Below are 27944 nucleotides of genomic sequence, written 5' to 3'. Positions count from 1 at the left end.
AGCATATTACTTGGGTAGACTGCTTAGATCCCGTTAACTATATTAATCATTATTAGAATTTTTTCATGTGCCTGATTCCTACTTGTATCTGCTGTACGAGACATCATTGTATTCAGCGCACGGGGACGCGAGGTGTGCGCATGCGCAGTACGTCACCCAGTGGGCGTGTATTTCAGAGCAGATAAAAGGGTTGAGTGGCAGCGTACACAGCCAATCCCATGAAGAAGTCTATCCATGACGAAACATGTTGGGGGCGTGGCTGTGAGTTGTGACGTACATGCTGTCGGCCACACAGGAGGATAGGATTACGAGCGCACGGAGGGACGGAGGTATCCCGAGGGAGGGGTGAGAGCATACCCAGCAGCTGCACACCTCGGGTCCGCCGTGACCATTGGTTATTGTTTAATCCACAAAGTTGAGGCTTGCTGTTGATCACACGTTCTGTGCCTTTTTTACGTTTACACAATGTGAGTGTTATGTGTGAGGATTGCAGTGATTTTAATAAATAGTTGTTGCTGAATTACACTATTGGAGCATTTATTTTCTTTTATGTGGATCCATTGAACACCATCGCTGCGAACCTCGTATGCACTATTTACCCTGGAGTGTGGTAAAGAGAGCTTGTTTTGCCTTGCATGAGAATGCTGGCATTTTATTTCGGTGAGTGTATGTCTGGAGAGTGTAATTCACTGGCACGGTGGTGAGGTGGAAGAAGCACAAAGTTACTCATCATTTGACATTTATCACTGAGGAATCATCTGTGTGGGACATTTGATTTATATTTTATCGTCACTATCTTTTATCACCTGCAGCCTGTGTGGAGGCTGTTCTCATTCATGGACTGTATATGGAGTTTTTAACTTTTGCAGCATGAATTGAAATATTTGCACGTGTTTATTTTTCTAATTGCTGTCACTTTTATATGTGTGTATTAATTCATATCGTTACAATATACATTTGAAAGTTTTATTTTATATTTACAGGTTTATATACTTTTATGGTCCACTGCTAATCCAGTGTGCTACACTTAAGTGGTTGATTCACTAATAGAGGGTGTCACCACTATTGTACACTGCAAAGTGTACCTTTAGTGTTTACACCCAGTTAACCCATTAGATAATAGAGGTGTGCTACACTTTGGATGATTGATTCACTAATAGAGGGTATCACCACCATTGTACACTGCAGAATACACCTTTATTGTTTATACCCAGGGAACCTATTGACCAATAGAGGTCGTCACTATCATTGTACACTGTAAGGTATATCTGGATTGTTTTTGAGCGCCTTCTAATTTACCCTATGTGTCGGTACACCATTTTTGGTTTTTTAACCGATATTTAGGATTAAATTAACTATTAATAGTTAGAAGAACCTATCACCCTTTTAGAACTACAGACAGCAATAGGCAACACCAAACCTGGGAAAGCCCCCGGTCCGGATGGACTAACAACGCAATATTATAAGACCCTACTCCCTTCACTAGGTACACAAATGATCAAACTTTTCAATACCCTCAGTGACGCAGGTAAACTACACGACTCAACCTTACTAGCCCATATATCAGTAATCCACAAAGAGGTTAAAGAACCGACTCAATGCGGGAGCTATCTCCCAATATCTCTCCTCAACACCGACCTAAAAATCTTCACAAAAATATTAGCCACCAGACTACAACAACACTTGACCCAACTGATACACCTAGACCAGGTAGGCTTTGTGCCTACCAGGGAAGCACGAGACAACACCACTAAGGTTCTAAATCTACTATACTCGGCCAATCTTAAGAAACTCCCTAGTGTCTTCATAGGCACAGACGCAGAAAAAGCGTTCGACCGAGTAAACTGGGATCTTATGCTTGCTACACTGAGACATATAGGAGTGGGAGACAACATGACAAACTGGATCAAAGCGGTGTACTCAAACCCTACTGCGAGGTTTATCAGACTCGTTCCAGATAAGAAACGGGACAAGACAGGGCTGCCCACTTTCACCGTTACTTTTTGCCATATCACTTGAACCCTTTTTATGCCATATTAGACTGAATCCAGACATCACCGGCATTGAGGTAGACGGGACCCCACACAAGGTTTCAGCATACGCTGACGATATGATGTTCTCACTCACAAACCCTACCATATCCATACCAAACCTACTACAGGAATTTGCAAAATATGGAGAACTTTCAAACCTAAAAATTAACCTCTCTAAATCGGAAGCAATGAGTGTCGAGATACCCCAACCACAACTTAAACACCTCCAATCAAGTTTCAACCTAAAATGGACCAATACAGCACTGAAATATTTAGGCACATTAATCCCACAAAACTTTTTTAAAATATACGAACTTAATTTCCCACCCCTCCTAAAAAAGGTCAAAACACTACTAAGTCAATGGCACACTGGACTCCACTCGTGGATGGGTCGCGGCAACATCCTAAAAATGACCATACTTCCCAAATTTCTGTATCTCCTGCAGGCTCTACCTATCCGGATACCTGCGTTTTATTTTAAGCAAGTACAATCGATCTTTACAGAATTCATCTGGGCCAGGAAGAGACCCAGACTCGCAAAAAAAATACTTATCCTCCCTAAACCCCACGGAGGTCTGGCATTGCCAGATATCCGCACTTATTACAACGCAATTCATCTGAGTAGATTAGTGGACTGGAGCCGACATCACAAGACTAAACTGTGGACACAAATTGAACAGGCGCAAAGCAAGGTACCCCTAGGTAGAGCCCCATGGTGTTATACCGCATTACCAGCACAGATTAAACAGCATCCTCTGATTGGCACCACTGCCAGAATCAGCAATCGCCTCCTGTCTCAGGCATCTCTTTCTACCCAAAACTCCCCACTACGCCCTATACTGGGCAACCCTCAATTCACCCCAGGCCTCAATGATGGGGTCTTTCGTTGTTTAAGCGGGGCGGGCCTGTATCAGGCGTCGCATTTCAGCTCCGGAGGAAAATGGAAGTCGATTACAGAACTCATTGACCCGGCGGTGCCGTTCCGCTTGGACTTCCTGAGATCACACCAATTGAAACACTTTCTCCATACTATGGAACCCCCGCCTGCAAACGACCAACCACTCACGACACTAGAGGAAATGTGCACTGATAACGGAGTACTACCACATACTCTCTCATTGACATACCAACTCCTGATTACACCCCCGGCAGTCTCAACCCCCCCGGGACTTCTCAAATGGGAAAGGGAACTGGACCGACAGTTTGACAATTCCACAAGAAACCGAATACTTAGACTCACACATAAGTCCTCCATATGCGCAAAAACCCAAGAAACTAACTACAAAATCATATCTCAATGGTATAGAACCCCGGTAGTTCTACACACGTTATACCCGACAACATCGGACCAATGTTGGAGATGTCAATCCAATAAGGGAACCCTTCTACACATTTTTTGGACATGTCCCAAACTAACACATTTCTGGCAAACAATTAGAGAGATAGTCCAAAGATTCACCGAACGTACAATAACAGACGACCCAGCATTTTTCCTTCTATACGCGTCGAATATACCTGAACGAACATACAAAAAATCTGTGATCAGACACTTATTGGATGCAGCTAAAGCCTGCATTCCATTAAACTGGAAATCCCCACACCCTCCCTCGATTGAACTTTGGTTCACAAAGGTTGAGGAAATCAGAAACATGGAGGATCTCATCCTCACAGCCCAAAACAGACAGGAGACATTTTCTAAAACATGGCAACTGTGGAACATGTTCTTTTACTCAGCAGAAGGCCAATCACTGAGAAGCATTACTCCCTCACCTCAACCAAATACAACCACAGTCTGACTTAACAAATTGCCCACTTGTTATTCAAACACAATCTAGACGGTAACTGATATCACTCCATACAAGTGGGGACCTCTTACCCCCCCCCCCCTCCCATTCCTACCCCCTCTCTGTCTTATTTCTTCTTTCGTTTCTTCTAACACCTTAATAATCTTTATCTCTTTCAACTATCCAAAATAACAAAAAGAAGTGGAGTTGGTCCAGAGCGACTGCTTGACATCACAACTATGCTCAGCAAGGTTATAATAGCCCTGCCTCCATAAAATCAGAAACAGTAACCACAAGAATAACTTTGCACAATGATACTATACGAGTTTCAACAGGAAACAAAGAACTTACCTCCTACACACGACACAAATGCTAATTACAATGATTGTATGTTCTCTTGTGACAAGATATATACCTGTTGATACGTGTTAATCTCTTTTTCTTGTTTGTATGTAACAATGTTCATTTGCGGTCCGTGTGGACCTTTTTCGCTAAATCAATAAACAATTTAAAAAAAAAACAAAAAAAAACATATGATTGGATTGTCTGTACAAATCACTTTATAATGCATATATTTCCTGGAAAAATCCAAGCAAACATGCACTAATCCTACACGTTAGAGTATCATACACTCCTTCTTCAGGGATAATGCGATATGCAACATTGTATTATATGTAGTAATCTAAATTATAAAAGATACATATTTTCAATAACAACATACATTAAATCAGCATTCTTGTCCACCCAATGGCAGCAGATGGATCAAGGCAAAGTAATACGTGTTACTCATATACTTACATGTCCAGAAAAACCTCAAACCTCTGTGCGCAGACGTGGTCTCCCGTCAAGGAGATGTTATGCTCCATCTCTTCATCTCCTGTTTCATATGCTGCGGCTCCCCGGGTGGCCGTGCATGCGTGCCGGTGGGAGCGTGACACATGATGTCACTCCTCCCGCATCACCATTTTGGATGTGGGTAGGGGGTGGCGCCGCGCACTCGGGGGCCTGTGCTTCCAGCAATGGACGGATGTGTTGGGTGATTACTATCACCTACACCTGTCAGGAGGGTGGTGTCAGTTTGCAAGCTCTTTCTATATATAGGGAGCTATATCAAGTGTGTTTTCTGTGTTGTGGCTTTTGAGGAGGCAGCACATCAGCAGTTCTAATTGGCTCAGGAAAATGTTTTTTAGATACATTTTTTTTAATTCTTGTAGCCGCTCCAACTTGGTTTGGATAAGTAGATACTACCTGTACCTTTTCTTACTCTTCCCGTTACTCATAGATTGCGACATTTCTGGATGTGTCCTCTATGTGGGTCGTTAAGGATTTGTTTTGGATCACTTTAAGTTACTGATCACTTTCCTTATACGGATTATCGGTGCTTGTATATCCATCTACCCTACACCGCATTGTATCAGGGAATGAACCATTGAAAAACCTTTAAGCTCTACACAGTCTGCCCTCATCTAAACATACACAACATTTCCTGGAGGTATATATTTCATTTATGGCCGTTAATTCATTTATAGACAAAATTAATCTATATAACCATGCCAACCTCTGTATGTGAGGATATATTGGCATAAAAATTTGGGTACTAGAAACAAATATAGCTATAGATTTTGATAGTTGTTCTTTTCCTTACATCTCCAGCTTCCTGCTGACGCGGTCCCGGTTTGCGCCCAGGTGATCACAGCGCTCACTCCCCACATTAACTAGGGAGCCTTTCTCTTAATCTCCTTTACTGAACACGGCTTCCATTTTCTGGCCAATCCGGCCATCTTTTATCACCCTATTTTTTGGACTCTGATGTTTTGCTGGACATGTAAGTATATGAGTAACACATATTATGCCTTTGCTTTGATCCATCTGCTGCCATTGGGTGGACAAGAATGCTGATCTACTGTATGTTGTTATTGAAAATATGTATCTTTTATATTTTAGATTACTACTTACAATACAATATTGCATATCGGATTATCCCTGAAGGAGTGTATGATAATCTGTAACATGTAGGATATACGAATGCATATAACTTTATTGTATATTTGCATCATTAGTGAACATTTGCTTGGATTTTTCCAGGAAATATATGCATTCTAAAGTGATTTGTACAGACAATCCAATCATATGTTTTTATGAATATTTTGATATTGTTTTTGGTAATGGGTAAATAAAATTACTCTATATACTTTTTAACAACATATAGTGTCTCACAGTCTGCCTAAAAAGTCCCACCCCTAAGGGGAAATCTTTGTACTATTCCTATTACAAGGGATGTTTACATTCCTTGTAATAGGAATAAAAGTGATAAAAAAAAAATGTAAAACGAAAATGTCAAAATATAAAAGTAAAAGTAAAATTAACAATAGATTTTACATTTTTTTTTTAAATATTTAAAACGCCCCTGTCCCCGCGTGCTCGCTCGCAGAAGTGAACGCATACGTATGTCACACCCACGTATGAAGACGACATTGAAAACCACACATGTGAAGTATTGCCACGAACGTTCGAGCGAGAGCAATAATTCTAGCACTAGACCTCCTCTGTAACTGAAAATATGTAACCTGTAAAACAAATATTAAAGTGTCACCTATGGGAATTTTTAAGTGCCAAAATTTGGTGCCATTCCATGAGCGTGCGCAATTTTGAAGCGTGACATGTTAGGTATCTATTTACTTAGCATAACATCATCTTTCACATTATACAAAGAAATTGGGCTAACTTTACTGGCTTTTTTTTTTTTTTATGTATGAAAAATTGCTGCGCAAATACCGTGCGAAATAAAAAGTTGCAACATCCGCCATCTTATTCTCTAGGGTCTCTGCTAAAAAACATATATAATGGTCGGGGGTTCTGTGTAATTTTCTAGCAGATAAATTATGATTTTTACATGTAGGAGAGAAATGTCAGAATTTGCCTGGCTGTCAAGAACTTAAATACATAAAACCTCAATCGTTAAACCCTCATTTAATCTTTAGCATGTTATTGTCACTTCAAAATTAAGCATTTTTAAATCTGCATCTTTCATTAAAATAATACCTGATGATCCTTCCATGGAGGTCCCTTTTGAGACACCACCTGTTCTAGTGTGAAAATGATCTGCCCCTGTCCCCCAGTTGTGCTCATTTGTTGTCACACAGGTTTCCTATGGCCACAACAGGGGGCAGGTTTTACACCGATTGTACAATCTTGGTCCCTTGTTTTCACTTTCAGAAATATAGAGAATAGCTATGCAACCATTGCTGAAGTGTATGCATGTGGACAAGAAATGGCTGGAAAAAGGCTGCAGAGTTTAGCGGCACTGAGATGCAATAACCAGACTGCAGGAAATTCCTCAATGCTATATTAATACAGATTGTAAATACTGAAATACTGTAAATTAAAAAATATAATAATGTTTTAACATTTGTTTACAATTTTTCTGGTTGTCTGACTAACCAAGAGTTTTTAATTTAGGCTAAAATTGTACATGTAACTCTTGATGGATGCTACATTTCCCCACCTCAGGGATTTCTGATTCGGAAGGGTCCTGGCAACTGTCACTTTGATTTTGCTCAAGAGATTCTTTTTATTGACTATGTGACAGAACATCAGTGTGATAAACAATCCAGGTAACATTTAAAAATATAACTTTTGTCAGTTTGTTTTCTGGATTTGAGAATGTTTCTTTTTTTTATGCTAAATAGTTTTTTTTTTTTAAATGCCACTTTGCAGAAACTCTGGCTATATGGCAATGATTCTGGCAAATATCTAACACATTATATTCATACAAAAAAAATGAATGTTAACAGTAATATTTTTTAAGTGTATTCAATGCTCAAAGGTAATTTGTTCTTTTTTAGCTATTTAAAATGCACAGTGCCAACCAGCATGGATTATGAAGCACCAATGATGCCATGTGGCTGTATCCTTTTGTTTAGAACTTTTGCTTTCGTGTATACATTTAAAAATCTAATGCTACAGTTAGTGCCAGGCTTCCTGTACTCTAGTGGGTATTCTGTTTTATTCATGTTTATGGGACTTTAGTGCGCAAGTACGGCAACTCAGCACTATATTTTTACTGACCAGTCTGCAGACAGTTTGAGCCATGGAAGGAAGCAAGTATGGACCTGCAAGGAAAAGGAGGTGGGTGAGAAGACACAGAAAGCCCTCAGGACTACCTTGTATTTAGATTTCACAACAAGCAATCCGCAAGCAGCCTGATCATTGCAAACGATGCTTGAAATGAGAAGTGTTGCTTTTATGGGCAGCTGTAGTGCACAACATCAGATGCAGTGATACTGCATCATAAAATGTCAGAAACCCAGTTGCAACATAATTTTCTTTTCCTTATTACATTGTGATTTGAGCATTGTTGATATATTGCAAAAGGTACAAGTTGGCTTATAAAGACCTATTAAAGTTATATGAATGTGAAATGGTTTTATGGACTGATATTGCTCTCTGGTGGTTTGTTGGGTTATGAGACCTAAGGAAAAAACATTACATGAAATGAGTGTTCCAAATAGAAGATTGCCTTTATGATTTACCCTTTGTTGTAGTTTAAAGTGATTGTAAAGTCTCAATTTTTTTTTAGTTAAAAAAAAAAACAAACGAACATGTTATACTTACCTGCCCTGTGTAGTGGTTTTGCACAGAGCAGCCCGGATCCTCGTCTTCTCGGGTCCCTCTTCAACACTTCTGGCCCCTCCTTCCTGTTGAGCGCCACCACAGCAAGCAGCTTGTTATGGGGGAACCCTAGCCAAGGCACAGCTCCATGTGTCCATTCAGACGCGGAGCCGCGACCCAGCCTGCCCCCTTTCTCTCCTCATTGGCTGACTGACTTTGACAGCAGCAGGAGCCAATGGTGCCGCTCTACTGTCTACTGCCAATTAGGAGGGAAGTCCCGCAACATCGGCAGGGCAGTCCTGCAACATCGCTGCACCTAGAGGGACCTCAGGTAAGCATGAGGGGGGCTGCTGCACACAGAAGGCTTTTTTATCCTTAATGCATAGAATGCATTAAGATAAAAACCTTCTACTTTTACAATCACTTTAAATCCAGGATATTTTAGGCATCTTTTTTAATGTTAAAAAAAAAAAAAAAAACTTTCCTTAATACTACTTGCAGTTATTTTCCAATTTCAGCTGCTTACCAGTTGGGGAGACCCATATTACATCGGACTGAATGGTCTGGAGTTGTATGATGAACATGGAGAAAAAATTCAGCTCTCAGAAAATAGTATCCTTTTCAACTGAATAATGTTCTAAAGGTACACAGATTTCCCTCCAGCAGAAATAGTTTGGGATGAGTATTTAAAGTTAAATAACTAGCAAAAATAACATAGCAGCTGTGGATTTGAAATAATAGAAATCAAACACTAATCTAACGAATAGTTTACGGGAGTGTTATAACCCATGTCAGTTTTTTGGGGTTTTTTTGCCATTGGAGATTTCCCTTCATTTCCTGTCCCACAACTAAAACAGGAAGTGATAGGAAAACCCTCCAAAGTGAGGGAGTCTCTGCCACCTGGGTCACCACAATTGATTGGGATTTTCTTTTACTTTTTACTTTCAATGATAATGGTAAACAGGACAAATAGAGAGGGTAAATCTCCCTAAAGGGGACACAAACAGCAATACAAATCTGACAGGTATTCTAATTTCTCTCCACTATCCAAAACTAAAAAAAAAGTTTTGTCTTTAGTTATACTTTGAATACACCCAATGTGAAATCAAAATGTCAACAAAATGTGTCAATTGGTCTTTCTTTCTTAAGGGATGCCTTGATGTTTTCCATTTGAAATTAAAAAAAAATTAATGATGGATGGGGGGGTCACAGAAGACCCAATTGTATAAAAATGCCTTAATAACCTCTAATTAGATGGTCACTAATAACCTATTTATTTTTTTTTTTCTCTTCAGGTAAGCGAAACAGTGTTTATTCTGTTTTGTAGATCTTGTTCCATTTTTGTTTCTGTCATTGCTGGTTTGTAGCTCCACCCCAGGCTAAAGCTTAATTTATGGGTGCTCCCATGGGGAAGTTACAGCCAGCAATGAGCCTCAATCCCTTCTTTACTCTGCAGTCCTCCATATTCATGCAAGCCCTGTGCTGCCCTCTGTCAGAAAGAGCTACTGAGCCCAGACCCACCCAATACCATCTGCCTGCTTTTTCGAAGGAGAGCGAGTACAGTAACATTCATCTTGTGGTGTTTTGAACAGCCGCTTTGGAAAGCAGCACTGTCATTCACAAAAACATAAGCCCAAAGCAACACACACCACACACCTGCTATTACACTACAGACTTCAGAAAGCAACCCTAAAGGTATACCAGAAGTTAGGATATCCAAAGAACCTGTCTACTGCTCAGATTCAGGACGTGGGAGGGTTTTTGCAGAAAAAGCAAGGGGTGGTTTCAGATTTACCTGGCTGAACTAACGTTACGGCTGAACCTTATGTTAAAATAAAAGTTACATTCTTATCGGGTACATGGACCCCAGAGAAAACCCATTTTCAAAGATGTACAGAAAATGTTGCCAGAGGGTTGCTGATGAACCATCACGCCCACTGTATTTTGGCAAAATATGCTTGTTCCCACAGTTTTGAGCAGAGAGGAAGGGTATGTGAGGCACTGTCTGTCTGGTAGGGTTGTCTACTGCGTATAAGTGTCACCTAGTTTTCACACCTAAAAGGCTTCAGGATTTATGTCTGTTAGTCTGTTAGTGCCCTTCCACACGGGACGGGCTCCGTTGGAGTCTGCCTGCTCAGGCAGATGGCTGGTCCATGTCTGCTCCACTTATGTGTAGAGAGGACACAGACACAGCCCACTCTCTTTGTTGGGTGGTCAGATGTAATCGAACTGCCTGTCCTGTTTACACCCGACTGCCATCCAGTCTGATCCGCCAGGCGGATGGGGAACAGATCCTCATCTGTCGGTGTTTAGTGGATAGGATCAGATCAGATAGATGAGACTTGAAGGTCCGATCAGGTCCGCTTGAAAAACTGATGGGCAGATCTCATCGGTCTGCTAGTGTTAAAGGGGCCTTATACAAAAAAAAACCTTTTATTTTCTCACCTTTAAAGGTCTTTGTCCTGGAGCCCAGAAGCTTTGTAGAGCATTGGGTGAGATAAAGCTTCTATTCCTAGGTCCACATCTTACCTGTTATCCAGACCTTCTTAATTGATAGCAGATGTCTATAGGACTTTTTATGTTTGAATTGACTGAGGGCTCTCTATGTTGTGAAAAGACTGCTAACAGAGTGCTAACAAAAAGATAGGCGCTACCTGCTTGTTTGGGAATCCTGTTGGGGGCAACCTGTTATCATGAATTGACATAAGTTTAGATAGTGGCTCAGAGGAGATGTTTTGTTTATGCTATGGACTTTGCTGTACAAAGCACTCCTGCATTGAACTATGTTTACTGCCCTGCTGAATAAAAGCGCAGGACAAACATGGACAATATTAAAAGTATTTTGTAAATTGGTCATAGAAGTATAACCATTTTAACCAACACATGCTAATGCTGCTAAATTTATCCTGGTTATCTAGGCTTCAATGACCTTTGGTTAAGAAAGGATTGAATATTATTTTATAGATGTAGCACCCTCCTAGGTAGGTTGCTAAGGTGGTAGGTAAATTTTAGGGGTTTTTTTCTAGTCTCTTTGTAATTCATTAATTGGCCTTCATTTGCTTTGGGCTGTTCTAGAGTTCACAAGCTGCATATTTTATTGCTTCCTCCTGCCTTCTGGATGTTTCTAGAACATAGGATGAGGAGAGTCAAATACATAGCCCGAATCTTTATTTTGCTTCAGTTAATCCCTGGGAACTATGCCCAGCAGGTGGCTGGGGAAGCTAATAAATAGTGTAGGTTCTGGGACAGCTGGGTCTCCCTGTTGCAAGGATTCCACCAGCCTGGGAGGGGCTCTCGGAGAAGCTTGGTTCAGAGTTCAGTGTCGTCCTCACTTTTGAGTCTTATAGTCTGGAGTATCCCATACCCTGAACCCTCTCTCACTGTTCAAGTTAACAGCCATGACTAAAAAGACATTCCCTTAGTCTGCTTTCTTGTGTCAGTGTGCTTGGAAATGGTACTTGGGTGTGCTGGCAGCCTCTGTGATAGTGGGAAAGGCCCATTATTGGTATCGTTTCATCAATCAGTGGCCCATTCGGAGGTTGCGCTACATAAACATTAACATTTTTGCAAATGTATAGAAAAATAAATGGTAATAGATGTTTATTTTTCTCAAGTTGTACTTTAGCGTTGTTCTCCATACTACTTTCAATACTGTACCTTATATAAAACTTGTATAAAATAAACTTGACTTTTATTAGATATTGCTGCTTATCCAGAAAGCATTAACATTTTAGAAGGAATATGTGGAGATGTGAGAACCCCTGACAAGCTCATTGATGACATAAATAATACCATTGATGGCAGACATGCTTGGCTCTCTCCAATTCTTCCAAGCCTGGTATGTGTTCTATTGTTATAATAATTTATTGTGGCTGTTTAGGGTTGACAATGAGTTTCATGTTTAACCTCTTCCAGCACAAGGACATCATATGAATTCAGTGGGGAAATCTGAATGATGCCTGCAGCTACAGGCATCATTCAGGTATCATCTTTTACAGCCAGCGATTCTGTGCACCGTAAGAATGATCATAGCAGCAGTTCTGATTGTTCTTACAGGCGACGGGAGGGGACATCCCCCCTCACGCCCGCCCTCCGGTGCTTCTCCGGGCTCTCCCGTGCCATCGGGGACCAGGAGAAAGAATCCACCACCGCCAGAAGACGAAAATGGAGATTTCCAGGGACCAGATGGTCACCAGTCATCTCTTTGACCGTTGGAGGCCCGAGCACGTGACATGTCCGGGCCGCGGTTGTAAACAAAGCCGCGATCGCAGCTGGAAAGCATGGGATCATTACATTTTTCTTTTGATCTCATGCTTTCCAGCCTGGAGGAGAGATGTGGGGTCTTATAGACCCCATATCTTTCCATAAAGAGGACCTGTCACACACTATTCCTATTACAAGGGATGTTCAACAGCTCTCCTGATTGGCTGGCAAACATTCAAGGGTATACCCTTTATCGCAAGGATAGAGAGGGTAAAAAAGGGGGAGGGGTATGCCTATATATCAAGAATAATGTACAAGTGAATGTGAGAGATGACATCACTAAGGGAGCTAGGGAGGAGGTGGAATCCTTATGGGTAGAGCTCCAAAGGGATGAAGCTAAGGGGAAAATAATACTGGGAGTATTCTATAGGCCCCCTAACCTGAGGGAGGAAAGGAGATAGATCTATCACAATATGGATTAGCAGCAAGGATGGGAAGTGTTATCATAATGGGGGATTTTAACTATCCAAACATAGACTGGGTGGAGGGAACCACGCATTCATCCAAGGCTCGCCAGTTTCTAAATGTCTTACAGGACAATTTTTATGGGTCAGATGGTAGACGCACCAACTAGAAATAAAGCGTTACTGGATCTACTGATTACCAACAATACAGATCTAAATCACGGATGTGGAAATACGGGGCAATTTAGGTAACAGCCATCACAGGTCAATTGGCTTCAGTATAAATCGCACAAATAGGAAACATAAGGGGAATACAAAGACACTGAATTTCAAAAGAACCAACTTCCCTAATCAACGAACCTTGCTAAAAGGCATAAATTGGGATAAAATCTTAGGAACAATGAACACGGAGGAGAGATGGGTTTGCTTTAAGAACATATTAAATAAGTTCATTAGCCAATGCATCCCACTGGGTAATAAATTTAAAAGGGAGAACAAAAGTCCTGGATGGCCTAACTCCAATGTAAAAATGCATATAAAAGCAAAGGAGAAGGCCTTCAAAAAAATACAAGGTTGAGGGATCATCATCAGCATTCAGACTTTATAAAGAATGCAACAAGAAATGTAAGGGTGCAATAAGGACGGCTAAGATAGAACATGAAAGACACAAAGCGGAGGAGAGCAAAAAAAAATCCCAAGAAATTCTTTAAGTATGTAAACAGTAAAAAAGGGAGGACAGACCATATCGGCCCCATAAAGAATGAGGAAGGACATCTAGTTACAAAGGATGGGAAGATGGCGAAGGTATTGAATTTATTCTTCTCCTCAGTCTTTACGAGGGAATTGGGGGGGCTAACCAAAACTGCAGTGTTTATCCTCATGACACATCACAGGAAGCACCTCCATGGTTAACAGAGGACAGAATTAAAATTAGACTTGGGAAACTTAACATTAATAAATCACCGGACCAGATGGCTTGCACCCAAGAGTACTTCGGGAACTCAGTCAAGTAATTGCCAGACCATTGTTCCTAATTTTTACTGACAGTCTACAGACTGGAATTGTGCCAGCTGATTGGAGAAAAGCCAACGTAGCACCAATATTTAAAAAGGGCCCAAAATACATCCCTGGGAATTACAGACCAGTTAGCCTAACATCAATAGTATGTAAACTCTTGGAGGGGATGATAAGGGACTATATACAAGATTTTAGTAATGAGAACGGTATCATTAGCAGTAATCAGCATGGATTCATGAAGAATCATTCTTGCCAAACCAGTCTATTAACCTGCTATGAGGAGGTGACTTGCCATCTAGATAAAGGTAGGCTCGTAGACGTGGTGTATCTGGATTTTGCAAAAGCATTTGACACAGTTCCCCATAAACGTTTACTGTACAAAATAAGGTCCGTTGGCATGGACCATAGGGTGAGTACATGGATTGAAAACTGGCTACAGGGGCGAGTTCAGAGGGTGGTGATAAATGGGGAGTACTCGGAATGGTCAGGGGTGGGTAGTGAAGTCCCCCAGGGTTCTGTGCTGGGGCCAATCCTGTTTAATTTGTTCATAAACGACCTGGAGGATGGGGTAAACAGTTCAATCTCTGTATTTGCGGACGATACTAAGCTAAGCAGGGCAATAACTTCTACACAGGATGTGGAAACCTTGCAAAAAGATCTGAACAAATTAATGGGGTGGGCAACTGCATGGCAAATGAGATTCAATGTAGAAAAATGTAAAATAATGCATTTGGGTGGTAAAAATATGAATGCAATCTATACACTGGGGGGGGAGAACCTCTGGGGGAATCTAGGATGGAAAGGGACCTGGAGGTCCTCGTAGATGATAGGCTCAGCAATAGCATGCAATGCCAAGCTGCTGCTAACAAACAGAATATTGGCATGCATTAAAAAGGGGATTAATTCCAGAGATAAAACGATAATTCTCCCGCTCTACAAGACTCTGGTCCGGCTGCCCCTAGAGTATGCTGTCCAGTTCTGGGCACCAGTCCTCAGGAAGGATGTACTGGAAATGGAGCGAGTACAAAGAAGGGCAACAAAGCTAATAAAGGGTCTGTAGGATATTGGCATGCATTAAAAAAGGGGATTAACTCCAGGGATAGAGTGATAATTCCCCACTCTACAAGACTTTGGTCTGGCCTCACCTGGAGTATGCCGTCCAGTTCTGGGCACCAGTCCTCAGGAAGGATTACTGGAAATGGAGCGAGTACAAAGAAGGGCAACAAAGCTAATAAAGGGTCTGAAGGATATTATTTATGAAGAAAGGTTGCGAGCACTGAACTTATTCTCTCTGGAGAAGGGACGCTTGAGAGGGGATATGATTTCAATATACAAATACCATACTGGTGACCCCACAATAGGGATAAAACTTTTTCGCAGAAGGGAGTTTAACAAGACTAGTGACCACTCAATAAAATGAGAAGAAAAGAGGTTTACCTTAAACTACGTAGAGGATTCTTTACTGTAAGGATGTGGAATTCCCTTCCACAGGCGGTGGTCTCAGCGGGGGGGAGGCATTGATAGTTTCAAGAAACTATTAGATAAGCACCTGAACGACTGCAACATACAGGGATATACAATCTAATACTGACATATAATCTTACACATAGGTTGGGCTTGATGGACTTGTGTCTTTTTTCAACCTCACCAACTATGTAACTATGAATAAAAGTGATCAAAAAAAAAAATTAGGGAGAAAGTGTAAAAATAAAGAAGTGAACACACACATAAGTCCCACCTACATATGTAAGCGCCGTTCAAACCACACATGTGAGGTATCGCCGCGTGCGTTAGAGTGAGAGCAACAATTCTAGCACTAGACCTCCTCTGTAACTCTAAACTGGTAACCTGTAAAAAAATTTTACCTCCTGGCCCTTTAAGAGGTTTAGGATGCTGGGAGGCGGGGTTTATGGTCATGTGATTGTCTGTCACGGTGGTCACTTTCTGTTAGCCGCTGGTAAGTGTGCCGGGAGTGCGCAAAGCACCCGCGCGCTCTCGGCATAGCTGTATTCGCACCAATTCACGCAAATATGAGGTCGCTCGACACCGAGGCCACATATTTGCATGTGGCTGGCATCAAAGGGTTAAAGCTATTTTAATGCTTGTTAAGAATGCGTAAATACTGTAGCTTGGCCACAATTCTGTTTTTTTTGGGGGGCGTCATATTTTTAAATGCAGATTGCTCATATCCACAATGCTGTGTAAAAATTATTCTACATAGGCTTACATGTAAACACTGTGAAGACCAATTACTCACTGGCATGTTCTTCAAAAGTAGATAATACATTTATTCTGCAACTAGGATTCTCGCATATGGGGTACAGATATTTCTATTTCTTCTGTGTAAGTGTTGCAGTAGCGACATGTTTTTTTAGACTAACTGTGTTAAATATTAAACCTACAGACCTTTTCAATAAGAAATAAATCAACAAGAAGAAAATTCTATCTGATTAGCAATCACTTGTAAAACTGAACACACTAAAGCCCCGTACACACGGGCAGAATGTTGGCCCGCGTGTGTATGTCGGTCTGTCCGACAGAAGACGGCCATTGCTGGGAAAACCAGCAGCTGACGACTCCCGATCAGCGCTCTCAGCCAATGGCTGAGAGCGCTGATCGGAGTGTTCTGGCGGCACGGCGGGGTTCGTCCCCCTGTCAAAAAATCAGCAGGGGAGATCGCTGGACTAACCTTGCATGGTTAGTACAGCGGCTCCCAACCGGAGCTGTCAGGTTTTTTTTCGCACAACCCACGTGGGTTGCACAAAAAAATAATTTAGTGTGTACCCAGCTTTAAGTAAAGTTTAAGCTTTCTGTGGATTTGCTATAATACATTATGTTGCCGATTTGGTTGCACTGTTCAGTACACACGTTATTAAGATAAATGAAATAAGCAAAGAGCAGACACCTGTGGGTACTGCCATAAACCTTTATTTTCCCAGGAGCTGTGAACCCCGGAGTGCTCTTTTGTGTAAATTCTGACTTTTGCATGTGGTCCTTAGTGATCAGTGGACCCACTAACCCTTACAGGGGAATGCTGGAGGGGAGAGGCTGGAGCTTGACTTTTGCCAAAAGTGACATGGTGACAGGTTTACCTTATGCTAGACCGCTAATATGTGAGTTTAATGGCAATAGAGCTAGTTAACAATAAGAAAGTGACTAACATCTACCATGTTGAATCTTGTTAATTGAAAACACTTGTTTTTGATAGGTTAATCGCATTTATGTTGTCTTTGATCAACCAACAAAAGTGTCAATGATCAAATTATGGAATTATGCTAAAACCCCACAAAGAGGAGTAAAAGAGTTTGGTGTAAGTATTCATAGTAATTTCTGTTGGTCATTAGATAGACTTTCTGATTTACTAGTTTAATGAAAAAAACTAGGATGTTATTATAACCACTAATTTACAACTCTTTAGGCCATACATTATGGTTGAAAAAAAAAAAAAAAAAAGAAGCCGATTCCCCCATCCACACACTCTATGTGGATGGGGGAATCACTCCTGCTGAGCCCTTTGTATTCTGGCAGCAGGGAACTTTTCCCGCTGCCGACTATAGCCCATGGCACTGATCGATCAGGAAAAACCTGTCAGGTTGTACAGAAGTCGATTGGTAGATCGACTTGTGTACCACCAGCCAGCCAATACATGGATCGAAAATCAACCAGTCCCTTCTGATCAAATTTTGATCTATGCCTTAACTATAACCACTGAGTTTTTCTAAAATGTTTTTAAACAATTGCTTGGATATTTAATTTCTGCTACTATCTGCCTACTTCAGTCTCCCAAGCACATTCTGACACACTGTAGGCAAATTGTCATGTGAGCTTTAGTTACCAATGGCTTTTTTGCATCTTTCCATTAAGCTGCAACAAGTGAAGCACCCAAACTCTTGTATGTGAAGTCACTGCTGTTCCTGTCTCTGAGACCTGTACCTCCTTCAGAGTTGTCAAATGTTTCTTGATGACCTTCCTCCTAGATCATGTATGGTCACTCAGTTATGGAGCATTGTTGATGAGTAGGAAATTAATGTTCCAAAGAATCCCTGTGAGGTGTAAGCAATCTTTTAGGACAAATTAAAGTAATAATTATCATGATCCCGATGCTGAGTGTGAAGCAATGGCAGAACTCCCTTGCTTCCTCCCCTCTGCCGTGAGCACACCTTTTTTTTCTGGCAGTCTTGCTTACACACCCCTTCCAGCTGCTTGCCTAGTGTCAGAAATTGAAAAAACATTTCTCTATTCATCCAACATCACCAAAATCACTGATCAAAAGCCTCTGAACTAGCTAAGCAAAGTGGCTAAAGATAATGCAAGTTGGTCAGCCTAAGGCCAGCCATACATGGATTGAAATTTGGCTGGTTCAGCAGGAACCTCACGAATTTCAATACATGTATGGGCAGGCTGGATGTACAGAAGTCAATCTACTGGTCGACTTCTGTACAATCAGCTAGTCATATTTTCCCAGCTCGATCAGTGTATTTTGATGCTGGGAAAGGCTCCCCGCTGTCGGAATAAAATAGTAATTGAATGTGTGGATGGTTGACTCGATTAAATTGATGATAGGCAACTCCTATCCTCATATTGATTAGTGGTTCCAAATTAATAATAACTACTGCAGTAGGGAACAGACACAAAAGATATGCTCAGCATCTTTCCAAATAACTGTTCTGCTTTATTATGACGCAACTGAAGGTTTTTATGCATATGATTACGTAGGTATCACATTAATATTACAATTGTACGTTTATGGTAACAAGGGGCGTTACATAGGCAGGCTAATTCTAATCAGGACTCGAAAGAATGTAAACATTTACTGAAAACATTATTAGTGCTGTGTGCACAGTGAGAGCAGTGTGCAATACATACAAAATACAATACAATTATATACAGAACGTACAAATTTCCATTGCAGTCTCCCCTCTTTTGATCAATACCTGCTATAACCTTTGACCTGGAACCTCCACACGCTGAGGTAGTCCTGGCCAAAGAGGCAAAAAAAAAAAAAACTCCATTGTGGAGAAAATAATAGCTGAGCAACTTTTTCATTACAAAATGACTTTTCATTGTGAAAAACAAATGATTGATAAGACATATTTACAGAGTACTGGCTGTACACTCCTGTGGCCAGAATGGCCTTCTAGTTGAATTGTTGGCATGCTGACTTATCAGCATATGTAAACACAGACAATTCTACATAAAATGGAAGACGTACAAAAGACAAAATATGACTTCAACATGGCTAAACTATTTTTCAAATATATATATCCCTTACAATTAAAGTAATTGAATCAAAAAGTACCCTAGATTGTGATCGAGGGAAACAAATCAAACACAGAGATTTCTTTAATTTAGTCATTTTTGCAGTGTCTGGTGTGGATCCAGGTGACTTTTCCTTCAAGTTTTTCAAAAACTGTACATGAAATAGATGTATTGAGTCTCCAAACATTTCCTTATATATAAATGTCTCTTAACAATCCACAAGTCACCTGGCTTTAGTTTTAGATGCTTCCAAACTTTTAGGATCTGGAATTGGAGAGAAAACACATAAATGAGTTTGTCAAAAACCTTAAAAGATCAGCAACATTCTCTTTGAGATCCGAATGGAGGACTTCAGCTGCTGAGACAAAATATAAGCAAGTGAGTAACACACTCCCAAACCAAATCCCATAGGGAGAGAGTCCAACATCCCCCTTAGGTGCTTCATAAAATATAAGAAAACATTCAGGCAAAAGTTGTCCAGTTTCTTACTCTACTTTGTCCGCTATATTGTAGACCAGTGTTTCTCAACTCCAGTCCTCAAGGCGCCCCAACAGGTCATGTTTTCAGGCTTCCCATTATTTTTCACAGATGATTTGATCAGTGTCTCTGCCTTAGTAATTACCACAGCTGTTTCATCTGAGGGAAATCCTGAAAACATGACCTGTTGGGGCGCCTTGAGGACTGGAGTTGAGAAACACTGTTGTAGACAGTAGGGGGTGTAAAAATAAAACCTCAAAACTTCTAGTAAGGACTCTCCTATAAAAATGATTTCCTCTGTTACTCTCTGTACTTTCTGCACTCTGTACTTACAAACTACTTCTGACAACACTTTTTACTGTGGCCTTTGCAGTAGCATTTGCCACTGGACATCCAGAAAACATGTCCATACAGACAAAATGCATACTTGTAAGATCCTGACTTGGGCATCTGGATATATGTTTTTGTAATCTCTGGAAGGGATGTTCAGCTTTTGGTAACACCTTTGGTAACAGGTAAAACAAGAAGTGGTATGTTATAAAAACAGCTGTGGAGAACCCTGGCTCTATCCCACGCTCATTTACTAAGGCAGCCATAACTGCTTGTGACTGATGACACGGTCCATGTGTAAAGCTGGAGGGAAAAGAGTGGATGGGATACATAAGAAGTTTTTCTACAAAAATGAAATTTTAAAGTTTTTGATAATAACTTGTTGCGGTCCATGATGTGAGAGTTATAATAAATAAAATTTAAATATAACAGACCCATCACATCAAGTCCACACACCCTGTTAGGATAGATGCCACCTGCAGCCAGTTGTTTTATAGTTTTTAATGCTTTCTGGTTCATCATACAGATTGTTGATCCTTTTGTTTTTATTTATTTTTATTTTTGAAATCCAAAGCAGAATGTGTGGATTGTGAAATGATCTGCCCCTTTTCCTTGTAAGTACAGTGGTATAAGCAGAAGAATATTTTGGATTTATGGGCATCTCTGCATGACCGCAGGGTATTGTTATCATTTATTATAATATTGCCAGGAAAAAGTTGTCTTTTGCAACATGGAACTGGAGTTCTTACACAAACAGCATGATAGAAAACAAGCCATTGTAATATATTTATGTAGCTGGACCCAGTAATGAAGGGTTCATCCCGATAAATCAGAGCTGTAGCTTTTATGCAAAGGTGCTATTAGACAAAGTTAGACATTATTTTGGTCAAACATTTAATTTTTAATGGTCCGACACTCTGCGCAGCAAATATACAGCTAACTAAATGTTTGTCTAATGAAAGGTTTAAAATATGAGTTTGTTTATGTACAAATCTAACAATGAAAAATGCGTACATTTGAATCCAGCCACCTTATTGCCTCTATTGGAGGAGGCTGGAGACAAAGGAAGACACATGTGTTAAATTGATGGTGTAGGAATTAGCTGCTGTGAGCCCAGTGCGGGACACACTCCCTAAAAAAACAGATATTACATTTTTTGTAGATTTGAGGATGCAGTTTATGACCCAGAAGGATACTCTGTATTCAAAGTCATTGAATCCTTTTTCCTCAGCTCAAGAAGCAGAGCTCCATGTTTTAGCAAAGCCTGTGAGCTATAAAAGAGTGTATATTTATATAGATAGTCGAGATATCGAGAGCTTTTGGTTCCATTTGAAGGGCCAGAAGTTTGTTTTTACTTTGGCAGGTAAACCAATAAAGCATGCCAAGTTAATTTGATTGGCTGTTTTCAGCCTTCCAGCTTCTTGCTGAGGTAGCCATATTAACTTTCACACATGGAAGCAGACCAGGTGACTAAGGATGCTGCATTTACAGCCCCGGACACTTGATGGGTCTGTGCAACTCACAGATTCCACCCTAGTTCTGGCCCAGTATAGCTGGGATTAATAATTCAACTTTAAGGACCCCAGAATGAGAAGAACAAGTGGTCCACAGGGGGCAACTTCTTATGAAACAGGATTTTGGAAAAGGTGATCATTTATGTCTGCCAACCACTCTTTTCCCTCCAGCTTGACACATGGACCGTGTCATCAGTCACAAGCAGTTATGGCTGCCTTAGTAAATGAGCATGGGATAGAGCCAGGGTTCTCCACAGTTGTTTTTATAACATACCACTTCTTGTTTTACCTGTTACCAAAGGTGTTACCAAAAGCTGAACATCCCTTCCAGAGATTACAAAAACATATATCCAGATGCCCAAGTCAGGATCCTACAAGTATGCATTTTGTCTGTATGGACATGTTTTCTGGATGTCCAGTGGCAAATGCTACTGCAAAGGCCACAGTAAAAAGTGTTATCAGAAGTAGTTTGTAAGTACAGAGTCCAGAAAGTACAGAGAGTAACAGAGGAAATCATTTTTATAGGAGAGTCCTTACTAGAAGTTTTGAGGTTTTATTTTTACACCCCCTACTGTCTACAATGTAGTGGACAAAGTAGAGTAAGAAACTAGAAAACTTTTCCCTGAATGTTTTCTTATATTTTATGAAGCCCCTAAGGGGGATGTTGGACTCTCTTCCTATGGGATTTTGGTTTGGGAGTGTGTTACTCACTTGCTTATATTTTGTCTCAGCAGCTGAAGTCCTCCATTCGGATCTCACAGAGAATGTTGCTGATCTTTTAAGGTTTGCCATGGCTGGCTCGCCATGCTGACTTGGTTAAATATTATGGCAGCTTTATTCTAAATAACAACCTCATCTTAATATTTTTTTCTCTCAATAAGGTCTTATTGAATAAATGTAAAATTACAAAATTGTTATCTTAATCTAAACTAATCCCATTTTTACAAATTTCCCCAATAACCTGGATTTCATTTCCAACCAATGGTTTCAATATATCTATATTATTAATAAAATTGTTAAACTCATATTAGAAATTAATACTCATTATTACTTAATTTCCTTTAATTTCCCTTTTTTAAATGCACTGTTTCCACTATCAAAGGATATTCAATTTGTGTAATACACGGTTAAATGTAACCTTCATTTTACCATGTCTGGAAAACAGATTCAAAATAATTGTGATCACATTGTTTACCATTAGATTCGTTAACCCGGCACATTTTGTTATAAATGTTTTGTCTAAAAAAGCTGGAATTGGCATGGTGTCCTTCCAGCTTATCACTGACCTCTCATCTTAGCCACATTCTTTCATGAGAGCACAAAGGAGGGGGTCACATCTGCGTACATGACACACACAAGAGATAGAACTAAAGGTTCCAGCATTCGCACACACATACACCAATATATCTCTCTTAAATTGCTTACTTTTTCCCATTTGTACACAACACATGCATATCATTCTCTCACTTTCTTTTAACTCTTTAATATTTCCCTGCCTAAATTCTGCTTTCCTTATTTTGTTCAGATATCTTTTATATCTAGCTTCTATGATCAGACGGGCAGCCAAGAGTGCTCATCCCATCTTCCCTCTCTGACAACATATAAAGTATTCTGTTTTAATTCTCATTTCTCTGTTTCTGATTTTACTAGTTATAGTGCCTGACCCCAAATTCATCCCACAACTTAACATGAAAATGTCCCTTTCTGTCTAGTGTTATCGTCACCCTTGATCCATCTTGCTCACATAGATGGCTGTTTTTCTAGCTGTTTACTCTGCATGATTCTTAGTCCCTGTGGACTTTGGTGGCAACCTAGTTACCCATTGTGGATCCCTGTCCACTTTAACCATTAATCTAGGGGCTCAGTATAGGCGGAACCGCACCTTCGGTTCATATATAGCGCTCCTATTGCACTGGGCATTTTTGAGGGTCTCTTACCCCATCGTTCCCTTACTTAATTCAATGCCCATAATGACTGGCCAGTCTTCTCTCTTCTCTACATGTGCCTATACCCTCTTGCCTCTAAACTACTTTATCTAGCAGATTTACTACATATACCTGTGAACAGCACTATTCTTCCCTTTCTTATCTATAACACTCCAATGGACAATAGACAGGGACAACATAACATATAACCACCAATCAATACAGTTCGATTAAGGGGAGTAAAATAGGTACCCTTTGTCCCGAAAATGCCTTACCGATCAAGGAAGTCTGATAATTCAAATGTAAGCAAAAGGCTTACCTCAGCCGGCTGATTATCAGAAATTCCCGGATCGTCTCAAGCTCCTCGTTTCAGATACTCAGGGTCACCTGGAATCCCCTCCTGGCTGGCTCGCCATGCTGACTCGGTTAAATTGATGATAGGCAACTCCTATCCTCATATTGATTTAGTGGTTCCAAATTAATAATAACTACTGCAGTAGGGAACAGACACAAAAGATACGCTCAGCATCTTTCCAAATAACTGTTCTGCTTTATTATGACGCAACTGAAGGTTTTTATGCACATGATTACGTATTGTTACAATTGTACGTTTATGGTAACAAGGGGCGTTACATAGGCAGGCTAATTCTAATCAGGACTCGAAAGAATGTAAACATTTACTGAAAACATTATTAGTGCTGTGTGCACAGTGAGGGCAGTGTGCGATACATACAAAATACAATACAATTATATACAGAACTTACAAATTTCCATTGCAGTGAATACAGTTATTTTTTTCAGTTCAACACGCTGGTTAAACAGAAAAAAAAAAGACTCATCTGTGGGCTGCTTAACCACTTCAATACTGGGCACTCACCCCCTTTCTGCCCAGGCCAATGGTCAGCTTTCAGTGCTGTCACACTTTTGAATGACAATTGTGTGGTCATGCAACACTGTATCCATAAGACATTTTTATCATTTTTTTGAGACAAAGCTTTCTTTTGTTGGTATTTAATCACTACTGGGTGTTTTGCTGAACAAACGAATAAAGACCAAAAATTTTGAAAAAAAAAAAACGTTTTACATGCTTTCTGTTATAAAATTTTGCAAATAAGTATTTTTTTCTCCTTTACTCATGTGTGCTGATGAGGCTGCACTGATCATCAGTGCCCTGATTATCAGCATAAATGTGTGCTGTCACTATTGCCAATTACGGCCTCTCCTCCTTTCATGCTGTGACAGCACGTGATAACCGGCATGTTTGTTTACATGTTATCACTTGTGAGTGGACACAGATGATCACATGGTAAAGGGTCACTGATTGGCCTTTTACCGCGATCTGTGATATATCAGGGGTATGCAATTAGCGGACCTCCAGCTGTTTCAGAACTACAAATCCCATGAGGCATAGCAAGACTCTGACAGCCACAGCATGACACTCAGAGACAGAGGCATGATGGGACTTGTAGTTTTGCAACACCTGGAGATCTGCTAATTGCATATTCCTGCTGTATATCATGCTACTGTATTTTTTCTTTTTAATCTAAGTACCTTTTTTGTATTCGGTGCTGTTGTGTGGTCACATTATCTTTCTCTTGTCTTAGGCATCTGCAGGGAAAGATCCTTGGAAGGAGCTTCTATTACTCTGCTGATGTATGCTCATTACAGTGTGAGTCTGTGTCTGGCAAGCCCTGATTGGTGCTGTGCCAGTCACATTGCCTAAAAAAAAAAAACAGTTTCAGAAAAGCAATTCAAATTTGATTATAAATGTCAAATAACTATTTTATAGCTCCTTTTAAATCTTTTTTGAACATCAAATGCATTATTATGGTGTAGGCAGAGTCAGAGATAATTGACACTAGCCTTCACTTTGTTCAGATGGCATCTGCATCCAAGGCACTTTTTTCACTTTACAGGTGTTTTTCTTTGTTTCTTAGTGAATGTAATCAGTCAGCATACTATATCCCATCCCCATAGCGTTTAGCAATAACAGGATCTGGAGGAGGAGGGAGGGAGGGGATGAATCCTGGAATGTTAGTTAAAGGGCTTTTTGGATTTTCTTCTACTTCTTACAATAACTTCCAAATGCTCAGCAGTTTAATCAAAGTTTGCATTTTTTTTTTGTTTAACTATTTCCGGACCGCCCACCGTCGATGTATGTCGGTTGTTTGAAGTGAAATACCGTTGTTATAACCCCGGTATCCTCTTCAACAGCGGGTGGTCCGCTTTCAGATAAAAGTGGTCTTTGCGGTGGAGTCACCGCGAGATCACTTTTATCAGGGTGGGAAAGGATCCCCCTGCCACGCTCCGGTCGTCTTTGCCGCTTACTGGAGTCGTCGGCAGCGGCAGAGATGATTGCGTCCTTTCCCCTGACAGGCCAGGAGCCCAGTGAGGGAAAGATAGCCCCCAGTCGGCTTCATAACATTGGATGGCGGAAGCAACGTCAAATGTCACTTCCGCCCAATGGTCTTAAAGGGAAATTTGTTTTTTCTTTAGTGTACATGTGAGATCTGAGGTCTTTTTGACCACAGATCTCACATTTAAGAGGTCCTGTAATGCTTTTTTTCTATTACAAGGGATGTTTACATTCCTTGTAATAGGAATAAAAGTGACCCAAACTTTTTTTTTAAAAAGAACAGTGTAAAAAAAAAGAAAAATATTTAAAGCGCCCCGTCCCGCCGAGCTTGCGCGCAAAAGCAAACGCATACATAAGTCGCGCCCGCATATGAAAACGGTGTTCAAACCACACATGTGAAGTATCACAGCGATTGTTTGAGCGAGAGCAATAATTCTAGCACTAAACCTCCTCTGTAACTCAACTGGTAACTTGTAGAAATTTTTAAATGTCGCCTATAGAGCTTTTTAAGGGTCAAAGTTTGTCGCCATTCCACGAGTGGACGTAATTTTGAAGCATGACATGTTGAGTATCAATTTACTTGGCACAACATTATCTTTCCCAATATAAAAAAATGAGCTAACTTTACTGTGGTCTTATTTTTTAATTCAAAAAAATTCCCAAATTTTTGTGTTCCCAAAAAATTGCGCTTGAAAGACCGCTGTGCAGATACGGTGTGACATAAAGTATTGCAACGACCGACATTTTATTCTCTAGGGTGTCTGAAAAATATATATATCATGTTTTGGGGTTCTAAGTAATTTTCTAGCAAAAAAAAAAAAAGATTTTTACTTGTAAACACCAAGTCTAAAAAATAGGCCTGGTCCTTAAGTAAAACTATTTTTCACAGGGATACTGAATTGTTGGGCACTGTGGTGAAAAATTTGGTCTTGTCTGTTTATACTGCATTGTGGTACGCTGGAAGCTCATTCAGAATGACTGCGTTAATGCACTGTATTTCAGGGTTTAAGTGTAAATAGGCACTAACAAATAAGTTCTCATTCATACAACCTCATCCATTTTTTTGGAATACATTGATTTAACCTCTAAGTCTATACACGCTGTTATACTTGCATAATGGAGTGACTACTGCATTTTCATTCTTTACCTGTATTGTACTATACTGCAAACTCCAATATAAAATATTTGTATGCAGATTATATTTCACGGTTATTGCATTTTCTACCCAGATCCTCGTGGATGACTTGCTTGTGTACAATGGAGTTTTAAATATGGTCAACCACATTTCCCATGGGATCCTACCAACATGTGACTCTGTAATACCATATTATACCATCCTCTTTGCAAATGATCTGAAAATATCAGAAGCAGACAGACGAACCATAATTAGGTAATTTAAATTAAGTTGACCATTTTTTTCTTTATGAAATTTTAAATAAGATGCTAAATTAGTCCACTTTTATATAGGTTTCAGATAAACATTTACATATTTTGTTTGTTTTATGGAGCATTTAAATATAAGTAGGCTGGTAAAGCCTAGAACAGATGAGATAAAAAAATGCAAGCATAAACAGTATTCAGTGCTGTGTCTCTGACAGCGGTACAGGGAGATAGTTAGGCTTTAAATCTGCCGGAATGAGTCCATATGCTAAAAAGTTGTGAGTTACATAAATGTTGACCCATTTTAATTTTTTTTTTTTTTTGAAAATTCTTTTTTATTCATTTTTTAGGCATACAGATAACAACAGGCCACATTTGCGGCCGACAACCACCGACTATAACACAGTTGCCAGTGGACATTTACATACAAAAACACAGACATAAATTGAGAACTCCCCCCTCCCTCCCCCCCAAACAACAAAGCTTTTGCCCAGATACATACTGTCCAAGTTGGCCTCCAGACTGGAGGAAGGCACTAGGAGACACCGCACCCTCGCTGTCTAACAACTTGGGTCGTGATGCTTGATACCG

At 40.2% G+C, this 27944-nt stretch overlaps 1 protein-coding gene across 6 annotated transcripts in view; it reads left to right on the top strand.

Moving 5' to 3' along the window:
• Positions 1-27944, top strand: part of KATNIP (katanin interacting protein) — a 310890-nt gene that overhangs the window by 269067 nt on the left and 13879 nt on the right. For 5 of the 6 annotated variants that reach the window (XM_073633024.1, XM_073633020.1, XM_073633023.1 and 2 more), the window contains 6 exons: positions 7277-7431; positions 7663-7724; positions 8930-9040; positions 12127-12266; positions 17321-17422; positions 27203-27363. In XM_073633024.1, the coding sequence (XP_073489125.1) occupies positions 7277-7431; positions 7663-7724; positions 8930-9040; positions 12127-12266; positions 17321-17422; positions 27203-27363 (731 nt within the window). The remainder of the gene's footprint in view (positions 1-7276; positions 7432-7662; positions 7725-8929; positions 9041-12126; positions 12267-17320; positions 17423-27202; positions 27364-27944) is intronic. The other variant, XM_073633022.1, reaches the window with a different exon arrangement.

This window comes from Aquarana catesbeiana, linkage group LG06 (genome assembly GCF_042186555.1).
Source record: "Aquarana catesbeiana isolate 2022-GZ linkage group LG06, ASM4218655v1, whole genome shotgun sequence".
In the NCBI taxonomy this organism is placed as follows: domain Eukaryota; kingdom Metazoa; phylum Chordata; class Amphibia; order Anura; family Ranidae; genus Aquarana; species Aquarana catesbeiana.
The sequence above is the reverse complement of the archived record's forward strand: the minus strand, read 5'-3'. Positions and strand labels throughout refer to the sequence as shown.